The sequence below is a fragment of the Hydra vulgaris genome, chromosome 03, assembly GCF_038396675.1.
Source record: "Hydra vulgaris chromosome 03, alternate assembly HydraT2T_AEP".
In the NCBI taxonomy this organism is placed as follows: domain Eukaryota; kingdom Metazoa; phylum Cnidaria; class Hydrozoa; order Anthoathecata; family Hydridae; genus Hydra; species Hydra vulgaris.
This window is the reverse complement of record NC_088922.1, coordinates 26,595,016-26,609,109: the sequence shown is the minus strand read 5'-3', so window position 1 is coordinate 26,609,109 and position 14,094 is coordinate 26,595,016. Positions and strand designations below refer to the sequence as shown.

The window sequence follows — 14,094 nt, the reverse complement described above, 5'->3', positions numbered from 1 at the left end:
ATACACCATGCAAGAAAATCATTATTATTTAGCAATGGAACTGCTTGGATTAAGAAAATGGGAGGATTATTCGATGTTACTATGGGGGCCTTTGATGGCGCGGAGATTTGCGAATTAGTTGGGATTTTTATTTTGCATCAAATCTCGCAGTTTTATGATAAAAGCAATTTCGGCATATATCGGGATGATGGGCTAGCTATGTTTAGGAATAAAAGTGGTCAAGAAATGGAGAGGATAAAGAAACATTTTGTACAAATTTTTAAAAATAACAATCTTCTTATCTCTATTCAATGTAATTTGAAAATAGTTAACTATCTCGATTTAACGCTAAACCTTAACGATGGATCTTTTCAGCCATATCGCAAACCAGATAATATACTGAATTATATACATATTAGTTCTAACCATCCACCGAGTGTAATTAAAAGTATTCCTAAGACTATTGCATTAAGATTGTCAGCAGCATCGTCGAGTGAACCAATTTTTAAAGAAAGTATTCCACCTTACCAAGAAGCCTTGAAAAAATCGGGTTACAATTGTGAACTTGCATACCATCCAAGTATAAAATCAACAAACAGCAACCATAAACGCAAGATAATTTGGTATAATCCTCCTTTCAGTGCAAATGTTGTTACAAAAATAGGTAAATGTTTCTTGAACCTCATCGACCTCCACTTTCCATTTAACCACAGACTTCGTAAAATATTTAATAGAAACACAATCAAAATAAGTTATTCCTGCATGCCAAACATAAAATCCATTATTAACTCTCACAACAAAAGCATTTTACGTAAGGAGGCAAAAACTAATGAAATGAAATGCAACTGCATTGAAAAAACCAAATGTCCCATGAACAACCATTGCCTTTCCAACAACATTGTTTATCAGGCCACCATCTATTCAAATAACCCGGAATATAAAGAAAAAGTGTATTTTGGAATTAGCGAAACACCTTTTAAAGTTCGGTATGCAAACCACTTAAAATCTTTTAATGCAGTTAGATACAAGAATGATACAGAGCTATCTAAAGAAGTATGGAAACTAAAAGAAAATAACTTTACACCTTTTGTCAAATGGAGGATTGTTAAAAAATGCAAACCATAGAACCCAACATCAAGAGTTTGTAACCTTTGTTTGAACGAAAAGTATCAAATTTTGATGTATAGAGGAGAAAACCTACTAAATACAAGAAGCGAAATAATATCGAAGTGCAGGCACAAAAATAAGTTCCTTATCTCCTCTTTTGATACCGAAGATTGATCCTGGTTGGTTTACGTCACGTTATACTAAATTTACATATACGTTAAAATTGTGTTTCCATGGAGTCATTAGAACTCACGCCACCGTAATTCAAATTGTATTTTAACGTTTAATTTTTAATTTTGTAATATATGGCTGATGATTGCCGTTAGGCATGAAACTTAAAGTTCCATAATAAAAAGTTTTTTCTTTATCGTTTTTAACTATAATTATAAACCGCTCTGTTTAGAAATTTATATATAACCAAAATAAATTTCCTAAATATTGAGCACTTTTAAACGAACAAGAGTTTTGTATTATTATAATACAACACTAAATCAAACGATATATATATATATATATATATATATATATATATATATATATATATATATATATATATATATATATATATATATATATATATATATATATATATATATATATATATATGTATATATATATATATATATATATATATATATATATATATATATAAGACATATTTAAAATATAATATATATATATATATATATATATATATATATATATATATATATTTGTATTTGTAATATATATATATATATATATATATATATATATATATATATATATATATATATATATATATATTTGTATTTGTAATATATATATATTTCTATCAAGGAAACGTTTATTTCTTTCCGAGAGCACTTCCGACAGCTGGCATGTTACCTTTTATCCAATCACTATTTTGCCATTACAACACTTATAAAGTTTTTAGTAAACCTCAAAAGATACCAAGCTTTACTCAGTCAAAGTAAGAGAATTTATTATACATTAACTAATTATTGGTTTTTAGTATTTAACACTAAAATTGAAAGTTTTTCTGTAAAGATCTGTTTCTAAGGCGAAATTTGACGCTAAATTCAAATCTAGAAAATTTTTTGGCCTGCGACAGCTATTTCGGTTAGAAGTTTGCTATTTTTTAAGAAATTTATTGCGTACCTACGTCTGACGATAGTGCCTGAAATCAAACAGTGACGACGAATAAAACTTGATTCTGGGAAATTCAAAATAGTGAAATTTACAATTAATGAACTATAGTTTATTGCGTTACGAATGGAACATTTTATAAAATGTTCCATTCGTAACGCAATAAAACCAGAAAATGAACTCTCGAACAACATAGATACACTACTCAGTTCAATCCTGTGAAGAGTGATGACATGTGAATGTTTGTTCATGTGATTGATGATACTAATTATTAAAGTGGTCCGAGTTTATGACTTTTAAACAGCCTTCAGAATTTTTAGTTCATTCAGTTGATTTGTCAGTCGGATTACAAATTGTCGATCGAATATTGTATTGGCGCCTCATCGTTTTTAACACTAAAAAGTCCAGATTATTACGACATCGAGCTTGTGATACTTTGTATGCACGAAACGACTGCATAATTAAATTTGGCAACATCAAAATTATTTATAAAAAGATAGATAAAAGGCCATGGTTGTGGCTTCAGTACTTGTTTGAGGCAGTGGCTATTTTTGGTTGCCATCTCAGAAAAAATGCACAAATCTAAATAATTCTAACCTAAATTGTTATGCCAGTTGCAATTTCTTTCCAGAATCAAATTCTGCGTCAAATTTCGTTTCAGAAAACACTCGTTAATCTATACTTATTAAAAAAAGTTTCCTATCTGCCATACCCTACTAAAGCTTTGGCATGCAATTTTTTAATTCAAAGAAAGATCTTTTTAAGTTTTAAAATTTGAATCACCAAAATATTATACAAATTGCATAACAAAATAAATGCAGTATCAAAAGTAAATAGAAAATTGAAATTTAAGTATGTTTAAAATTTAATCGATGGAAAATAGGCTGTCCAGTAGAAAATAGTTAAGAATAGGTAAATAGTAGTAAAGAATAGTAGAAAGTAAACTTTAGAAATGGTTTAAAGTTCAGTCGATTTAAAATACTGTAGGTTCAGTTATAGGCCATCGCATTTTTGTTCAACGCTCTAACCAACTTTTTCCGGTAATGCTGGTCGTGGAATTAATTGCTATAAAGCTGAAACTTTGCCCAATAACTGTTCAAGGTATATAGATTTCATGAAAAAGATTCCAAATGATGTTTTTCAAGAAAAAAATTCCCAACAATAGACCAACCCTTGTTTCCCTATTTTAAAAATTTCCCCATTTCTCTCGTAAAAAATAAAAAGTTTTATTATCAAATATAAATTTATAGTTTTTCATCTATTTATATTCTGAACAAATGTTTACATTACATCGAGACCTATAAATGAAAGATAAAACAAATAAATGTCTTCGATTTCAAAATAATTTATTAATTAAATCGGTGAATGCAGAAACCACTTCAAAACCACGTCAAAAAAACGCAAAAAGTCGTTTTGGATTGAATAGAAGGCAAACTCCGGGTTGAGCAAAAAAACCACGTTAGTCTGTTGAGTAGTTCCGTATATTTAGGGCATCTTTTTCTAGATATAAAATATAGCGCGTGACTTTGCAGGTCACGCGTTATATTTTACGTGCATAAACAAAAAATATAGCGAAAGGGAAAAGATATAAAAAGCATTTATTTTATTCTTTTGCATTACTTACACACTAAAAAAAAAAGTAGAAATTTTTAGTTAAGGTAGGATATGTGATATACCCTTAGTAAGGTATAATTTTCTACCTTATAATGTTGGAAACTATACCTTTAAGTTAGAAAATTGTATGAGAAATAATTGTTTTTAATATAATTTTCTACCCTAAGAGGTAGAAAATTATACCTTACTAAGGGTATATCACATATCCTACCCTAAGGTAGAAATTTCTACCTTTTTTTTTTAGTGTGTAGAGCAGGGTTCGAAGACTTACTGATCTCCTAATGAAGATTAAATCAACTTAACATAAACAAGGCATAAATCTGGAATATGATTTCTGCCAACGCTTGTTCTAAAATACTTAAACATATTTATCATTCCTCACGAAAAATATCTGCCATGATACCAAAAACATCAGTTATCTTGATTACCAAAATCAATGTAAAAAAAATCTATTTCTTGTTTAATGAAAGATGTAAAAAATTGTTTGGAAGTAGTGATATGGATGTAAAAAATTGGTTTTACATTACCTATTTTCATAACAACTTTTTTTATGGTTCAGAACTCCTTTATCGGTGATGCATTTAAAAGCATTGCTCTAGCTGAACTCGTTATCCACAAAAGACGAGCCAAGCAAATTTGTAATAAACTTCAAAGTGTCACCAAGTTATGTGCAGAATGTGAAGACAGTCATACTTTCATTTAATTTTATGCAAAATTTCTCCACTCCAGCAATCTCAGTTCAGGATATTTTTTACTTGACGCAACTTCGGCTCAACTGTTTTGGTACAAAAAACTTAGAAACTGGGAATCTGAAATACTACTGTACACAAAGGAGTAGCCCTAAAATGAAAAAAATGGTATATCTAACATGCCTTTCAAATATATTGATACTAATATATCATTAAATGTAAAAAAGCTGCACTTCTTATACAATGGTACCTGCAGACAGAATTGGAATCACACCATGATAAGATTCTGGATTACTCTTACAAATACAGGAAGTTTTGAACAAGTTTATAATTAGTTTTTAGTTCTTTATTTTAAAGCAATTGAGGTTTTGGTGCTATGAAAAAGCGTAAACATGATTGGATGTAAATACCTGATGATTTTAAGAAGATTTTTATGATTGGAGAAAGGAACACAAAAAACCCACTAGTATGAGAATGTTGTGGGTAGTATTCAAGTTTACTTCCACTTGGTATAAAGAATTACTTTATAGCTCTAAAGAAAAGAAGTAATCGCAGCGTATTCTTTGATTGAAGGATTACAAATGCACAACTTTCAGCTGATAAAAAAAACTTCCCAAAACGTAATCATTGATTTCCTTTATTGCAGCCTACTCATCAGGGAAAGTTCCAATAAAAATTATGAAAATGGAAAACATTAAGAAGATGATTATTCATGCTCCTGAAAAACCGAAATGATAATTTTATGCGCAATACTTTTCATAATTTTACACGGGTTCATACAAAGTTCATGGGGTTAAACACATGAATGACTAATGGTTCTACAGATAAGGTGATAATTTTGGAAATTAGTTTTATTACTCATTTTTAAAAAAGAATTCTTGCAAAGTTTCTAATGTTCCAGGACTACACCTATCGATAAGGAATAATTGAAGATGAGATAAAGTGATCTAGTGGAAGAAGCAGCACAATTTTTAAATGATTTTATACCATCTAAACCGTACTCTTATTTAGCGGTTAAGCTACAGTTAAGTGGCCAAAAAAAATTTTATTTTTTCGCTTGTTGGGCTCTCGTGTGGAGACTAGCTCTCTCAGTGGAGACCTTTAAACTATAAGAAATATTTATTGGCTTCAGTACATACATCGACTATCTTTTAGCCTGTCTAGCCCATCCCATTTGACCCTAATGAATAAATTTAAATACACAGAGTGTCTCAAAACTTTGGATGACATTATAAACTTGCGCCACTCTTTTGAAGTTTAATTTTTTTACATTTTTTAAGTTTGCGAAGTGGATTTTCAAACTATCGGCGCGAATAGAAATTTGCAAAACATTAACTATATACTCACGTCATTACAAAGAATAGGTTTTTAATCTATACCAATTGTGCGCATTTTTATTATTACTACATTTGTTAACTGGTGGTATTTTCAAATTGCACAAATTTTTTATGAAATTAAAAAAACGTAATTTTCAAACACGGTTTGCAAAAAGTTTAAAGCCAGATGTAAAAAACAAAGAAATTAACTCTAAACCGATTAATTTTTTCACGCTGAAAGACTTTTCTTAAAATCAGTTGAAATATAATAGAAATGAAATCAATAAAAATAACACTTTGGTTTTATCTTGTCAAAGTTATATGTAATAATTTTTAGCAGTTTCATTTTATGGTCAACGAGACTATTGGCAGATGTGCCATTATACCTAATATGAGCCTACTGCAAAGGTGGTATTAAAATCACGGTATGCCCATACAAAGTGTTTGGATCCGTTAATCATGATGCTGGTCTTAGCATCTTACAATGGTAAACATTCTTTATTTAACCCAAACGAAGTTCCAAAAAGATGCGGGAATTGGCAGGATTATAGTTGAAATCTTTCTGACAGTTGTTTTTTGTTGATAAAGACCAATTACTAGGTCTTGAACTTTACCAGACTCCAGATTAATTTTTGATGCTCTAGTTCATAGTTTAAAAAAATACCTACGGATAAGGCTTGGTTGTTTAGTTGTTAAAAACTCATCAGAACTTATAGCAAAATTGTAAGTTCATTGACCATAGTTTAGAAAATTTATTTCTCAAAACAAAAAATATTTCTTGTTTTAAAAAATAAATTGCTTTGAAGGACATATCTTTTTTATAACAACAAATATATAAAAGAAATTTTGCTGTGCTTACAGTAAAAATTTTTCAAGATAATGTAGAGTGTGTGATGAGCGAAAAGCAGAAGCAGAAGCTACTACAAAAAGAGTTTTTGTAAATATCCATTAAAAACGAAGAAGAGTGGAAACAAGGGGCTTCGGCGACTGCTCCCTCACAATCCTCGCAGACAGTTCAGGAGTCTGGAGTCATAGCATGCCATGACATGAGCAATCAGCTAACAGGTGACAGCACACAGGCAGAATTTCGTTGACAAGTGTCATTTTGCAGCGGACAAAACAAGTGCAACTTTTTTGGTTTGTTTCATTTTCTTAAGTCTGGTCCGTGTTAACGTCACGGAAGTTTTTTAATAATTAAAGGAAGTATCCAGAAGTTTCCAGAAGTTTCCAGAAGCATGCAGAAGCTTCCAAAAGTTTCCAGAAGAAGCATCTGGAAGCATCCAGTAGCATCCAGAAATATCCAGAAACATTCACAAGCATCCAGAAGCTTCCAGCAGCATCGAAAAGAAGCATCTAGAATCTTCCAGAACAGGTTCACACAGGCTCATTTTACTATATAAGAGACATGTAAATCGACATGTAATTCAGTCAGTATATGGAAGTCAATCAGTCAGTATTATCAAGACAGTTTATCGAAGTGAGTTTTATCAAAGTGTTTTATCGAAGAACATCAATACAAGAAATGAAATACAACAAGTGTTTTATTACATCAATACAGCCCACATCCAACCAAGACGTTGTCTTGAGCATTATTGTATCATCACAAGGTAAATGTAACACGGTAAGCCTTGAGAAGCGTGATTATTTATTTTTATCATTTTTATGACTTCAAGTGCAAAAATGGCTCCCGACAGTCTTGGATTGGAACTAAGAAAGAAAATCATTGGCGATTACGTAAGTGGAATGTCACAAAAAAGTATTTGTGATAAAAATCGCGTGAAAAAATGGACCGTATCAAGAGTATGTTCCAAATATCGTTCTACGGGGAAGTTGGCAGAAGATAACAAAGGTGGAAGACCGCGTTCCACCACTTCTAGAGAGAATTCTATGATCGTCAGATCCGTCAAGAAGGATCCCTGGATATCATCAGTCGAGATACAAAAGCAATTAGAGCTGCCTGTATCGGACCGAACAATAAGACGACGTGCTGTTGAAGCTGGATTATTTTCTCGACGCCCTGCAAAGAAACCGCTGATTTCACTAAAAAACTAGAGGAAAAGACTCCTGTTTGCTACATCTCATATTGACTGGAATGTGTAGAAATGGCGAACTGTCCTGTTTAGTGATGAATCGAAGTTCAACATGATTAGGAGCGATGGCATTTGCCGTGTACGTCGACCGGCCGGAAAACGCCTCGATTTACGTTACTGCCATAAGACCGTGAAGCATGGTGGAGGCAATGTAATGGTCTGGGGGTGTTTTTCTGCTAACGGTCTAGGTCCAATACATCGAAACGATGGAATAATGGACCGTTTCATGTATAAAAATATCCTGAAAGATGTTATGTTACCTCATGCTGAATGGAGTATGCCAATAAAATGGGTTTTTCAGCAAGACAACAATCTGAAACACACTGCAAAAGTAGTCAAGCAGTGGTTTCAAGACAACCACCTATAGGTGATGGATTGGCCGCCGCAATCTCCGGATCTCAACCCTATCGAGAACCTGTGGGAGATCGTCAACCGCAGAATTAATCTTGAAGGTGTTCGTTATAAGGATCAACTGTTTGAACAAATCCAAAAGGCCTGGGCAGCGATTCCACAAAGTTTCATTGATCACCTGATCGAATCTATGCCTCGAAGATGCAAGACTGTGATCGACAACAAAGGATTCGCCACGAAATATTGATAGCGAAACACAGCTTGGTCAACATTTTGTCGAGTTGCACTTGGTTTGTCCAGAAGGAAATCAACTTTTTTTAGTACTTTTGAATAATTTATTAATTTTCGTGTACAAATAATGAACTTTGTGATGAATAAAACTTGAAGAACTTTGTCTCTAAACAGTTACATAGTTTTTTCTCTAAATTGAAAAAATGCCGCTTTTTTATATAAAGAAACTAAATTAACATTATTTGGTTGCACTCGTTTTGTCCGATACTGTATATACATATATATACACATATATATATATATATATATATATATATATATATATATATATATATATATATATATATATATATATATATATATATATATATATATATATATATATATATATATATATATATATATATATATATATAGTTATGCATACATCACTTTTTAAAAACATCGTTTGATACAAAAATCAATCAAAAATAATAAATTTTGCAGCGTGACTGGAAACGACCTCACAGACCAACAAAAGATTCACTTTGCAATAGCTTAAGTCGTCGCTGCAAAACAAGACTTAAGTCCATTTTTGCTGTACGGAGAAAAAGCCATTTAAAATTTTTAATTCATCACTGCACTTGATTTTTTTGATTAAATATACTTGTTTTCAGTTTTTTATTATATTTATTAAGTATTTTAAACCAAAAAAGTTTTTTTTGCCAAAAAATGGGCTTAGGATAGTTTTGTTTTGCAGCAATGATGTCTCTTAACTATTTTTTATGACATAAGAAATTTAAATTTTACTCGTAATTACAAAAGTTGAATCAATTTCGGTTCCATACTTTGTGAGATAACTTTTGTGCCCTAAGGAGTATTTTAAACCAAAAGTTTTTGTCAAAAATAGTATTTTAAACCAAAAATTTTTGTCAAAAATGGACTTAATATAGTTTTGCTTTGCAGCAATGAAGTGTTTATTTAACTATTGTAATTAGTAAAAGATAGGTACAACATATTTCTTAAATTAATTAGCACAGATTTTATTTTGGTAGAGGAAAACATTAAGAAATATTGTTGAAAAATTAACTGGATTCGACATCAGAATCTATTTGCGCCAATTCATTGCAAAACTCTAACTTACGTTTAGCTAATTCCGGTGTTTTGTAGCTATGTGGGTTGCGTATTAAGGATGTGCTTTACCTAAGTTTTGGTAGTGTAGCTGTTGGTATAGAATTTATCATTTCCCAGTGGACATTGGATGTCCTTATGGTTCGTCCATAAATTACGTCTTGCAATTTTTTTAGGTACCTTCTTTTCATTTGGCGCCCCTTGGATATCTACCGCCGGGATAAACTGTTTCTTTCGTCCCCCTCCCCCTCTTGGCGTCACTGCTTCGCCGTTGTTCTTGTAGTAAATCTGAGATACGACAATTATTCTTTGAAATCTTTTTTATTGTTTATATAAATTATGTCATAATTAGTTACTATAGTAACTGATTATGACATAATTTTTGTTTATACATAATTTTTGTTTATACATAATGTAACTTTTTTAACTTTTTAAACTTTTTATTTTTTATTAACGGTTTTTTATATTACTTGAATAACGAGGGTATATATAACCCCTAGAAATATTGTAATTTATTAGAAGAAAGAGGATAAGTTTACATACTATACCAGATGTTTCAACTTAATTAAATTTTATAAAAGCTTATCTAAAATGTTAACTTTTAAAAATTTATACATAATGTGTAAACAAAAAAAAAACGTTAATACATACGTTTTTACTGGTCAACGCGTGAAGGTTTTTCAGGAATAAAATGTTTTCACAATCAGCTCTTGATATTAATTCCATAGCCTCTTGTTAGAAGCAGATGCTTTGATAACCACAAGAGAAATTATTAATCTTTTTACATGATTTGGTTGTTGTTGGTACATGCTAATAGAAGTTTTTTTGAAAACTAATCATAAAAAGTTGATATATAATATATTATATTTCTGTTGATTAAGTTGATATGATATATATTATATTTCTGTGTTGGTTACTAAAAATAATTCTCAAATTAAGAAAGTAACTTTCTTCTGGGATAGCAATAAAGTCAGCACAATTATAGTTAGGTCTTTTTATTGAGTTCGAATCAGTCTGAATTGAGTAAACACATGATTTTTTTTGACATAGATTGCTACACACAACTTCTATATCTTTACAGTAAAACTAGTAACCAATAAGTGTGTTTCAGATTTTTTTGTAAACCATGACTCACAAAAGAAAATAATGTAAAGTATAGAGTTTTTGTGCTGGAACTAAAATTTATAAGTTCATTAATGAAGACATCATAAAGAAGAGAGACAAAACCTCCTTGACACATTCCATTACTGGAATGTGTCAAGGAGGATAGAGCGTCAAAACAGTATTTTTTGTATTATATTTTTACTTGACTGTGTTAAACAAGGTGTCATAGTAATCATGCCACGTGTAACAGATATTTTCAAGAACTAAGGTAGAGTAGGTAGAAGATAAAAGGCTTTATTTTATGCTTTTTATAGGTCACAGTAGGTCAAAAATTAAAATAACTTTTTATTAAACTGTATGCTCACTTTTTTTTGTTGTTGTAATAAATACCATTTGTATAAAACTCTTGAAAAAAATGTAATTTGTCCAAATTGACGGTTATTTTTCCTTATAACAAAACAATACATGTGGAAGGCAATTATTAGCTATCAAATGATGTTCCTCAGAACAAAAATTAGAAAATTATCTCACGAAGCTGGAAATTGTATATCACAATTTAAATCACTAGTTATAACAAATTTAATATTTGTATTGGAAATAAAAGATGATAAACTATTAAAACATTCAAAAAACTTGTCAAAACTGCACTATGAATTACAAGACATGTAAACAATAATATTTGTAAATTTATCATAAAGGTTAATTTATCATAAATATTAAATTATCATAAATATTAAATTATGTAAATTTATCATAAATATTAGGCATCTAGTAGCAACATACCAAGTATTATAAATAGCATTAACATAGGTCTTGTCAGAACATAGGATTACATGTTATTGTAACATGTAATCCTATGAGTCAAGAGTATAGTTGTGTGCAAATAACTTTCATAAGCATATTTTTTTATCTGGTTATTTACCACTTGAATTAAGTAAGCTTTAGAAACAAAAGAATTAGAACACAATATCAATTTTTTGTAAGTAAAGAATTAAGAAATAAAATCAGGCATTTAAAGCATAGAAAACATATCTTGCTTGAACTTTTGATTGTTAGTTACATTAATAGGGGAGAGTGGGAAGAAGTGGGATGCAGTAGAAGTAGGATATTTAAAAATTTGAATTTGAATAGGCCCATAATCATTGTTATCAATGTTAGCTATGAAATTTCTTCTCATCTATTCAGCAAACATCGCTTTTCTCTCATATTATTATTTTTTAATTATATTGTAAAAATCTTTCGAATACTTTGTTATGTTATATTGTGTTAAATGCTACAAACTCTTGTAGTAATGTAAAAAAGATTTATCATCAGTAAATAAATTAAAGACCAAATTCAGAGAAATGATTTCAAGTATAAATAAATTGTAGCTACATATGATACTTTAAAAAAAAAATTGAAATTAAATTTTTTGAGCTTTAAAATAATTAGAAGTTTCAAAAACAGTTACTAGCATATGCAATGTAACATTAATTATAAACTTTAAGAAACACTTTTATTTTTTATGATATTAGAAAAAAAATAGAAAGACTTTTTAAATAAGATTAATGAGTTTCTTCATTTTTGATGAGATTTTCAATTATTGAATACTTAATTACTTATTTTACTTGTTTATATAAGTATATTTGTATAAATTTATATATTTGTATATTTATTGTATACGTTTGTACATATTAATATGAGTATATTTGTTATACTTTTACATATTGTACTTAGTATTTAAATTGCATTTCTTTCCATTTTAACAAATTATGTATTCTAAAATTTTTAAATTGGTTAAAATCTGATAACTTTTTTATTTCAAAACTGTTTTGTTTTCTAAAACTAAAACGAATGTTTAAAAAATATATTCATATTTTTAGTTTATACAAACTTGTTCAAAATATTGAGCCTATTGTTAGAAATGCATCAGTTTTACAGAAGATTCAAGAAGCTTTACAGAGCGACCAGAAGCTCCATATGCTTTATGGCAATATTACACTGGCTTACTATAATATTCTTGATGATTTTACTAGTGATGGTTGAGTTTTGTTTTTTAAGTATAATAGAAAAATAAATGCTTTCATATTACGCATGCATATATATATATATATATATATATATATATATATATATATATATATATATATATATATATATATATACATATATATATATATATATATATATATATATATATATATATATATATATATATATATATATATATATATATATATATATATATATATATATATATATATATATATATATGTAATATGTATGTTACTGTTACCCGCAGTACCAGGAATTAGCTAAATGCTAATGTTTATAATATAATTTAATATTGCAACTCTGAGTTTCATGTGTTATCACAATCATCAGGCAAGTAGTAAAAGTTTAATTTTGCTACCAGCAATATATATACACATGAAAAGTTAAATTTTGCTACCAGAAAAATTAAACTTTTACTACTTGCCTGATGATTGTGATAACACATGAAACTCAAAGTTGCAATATTAAATAATATTATAAACATTAGCATTTAGCTAATTCCTGGTACTGCGGGTAACAGTAACATATATATTATATAGCTCTAGTTTATCTATAGAGCACTCTTTCAAGTATACAATATTATACATGATAATATAAAGATATTTCCTTTATTCATATATATACACTTACGTATATATATATATATATATATATATATATATATATATATATATATATATATATATATCTATATATATATATATATATATATATATATATATATATATATATATATATATATATATATATATATATATATATCTATATATATATATATATATATATATATATATATATATATATATATATATATATATATATATCTATATATATATATATATATATATATATATATATATATATATATATATATATATATATATATATATTTATAGACTTATTTATATATATATTATATATATATATATATATAAATATATATATATATATATATATATCTATATATATATATATATATATATATATATATATATATATATATATATATATATATATATATATATATATATATATATATATTTATAGACTTACCATAATTTTGAAGTTGTAAACCGGGACAGGCAGAGGTTACGGCGGGGGCAGGGAGGGGGAAGGAAGGGTGTTTGAAAAATGCTGAAATATATGACCAGAGAGGGAGGAAGGGGAAAGAATTAATGTTTTTTTTACCGTGGACTCCTCCAAAAGGCTTCCGTCATCTGACCAAATGCAAACGCAAAATGTATTCAATAACTTTTACCAGATTAGGTACACCAATTTGGACATTCATTAAACTCCATTCTTCCATTTTTGTTGCAAATTTTTGTTGACATCTCATAAAAA

At 28.7% G+C, this 14,094-nt stretch overlaps 1 protein-coding gene across 2 annotated transcripts in view; it reads left to right on the top strand.

Moving 5' to 3' along the window:
* Nucleotides 1-14,094, top strand: part of LOC100201937 (ATP-binding cassette sub-family A member 2) — a 142,604-nt gene that overhangs the window by 2,071 nt on the left and 126,439 nt on the right. For both annotated transcript variants that reach the window (XM_065792796.1, XM_065792797.1), the window contains 2 exons: nt 1,906-2,038; nt 12,582-12,739. In XM_065792796.1, coding sequence (XP_065648868.1) covers nt 1,906-2,038; nt 12,582-12,739 — 291 coding nt within the window. The remainder of the gene's footprint in view (nt 1-1,905; nt 2,039-12,581; nt 12,740-14,094) is intronic.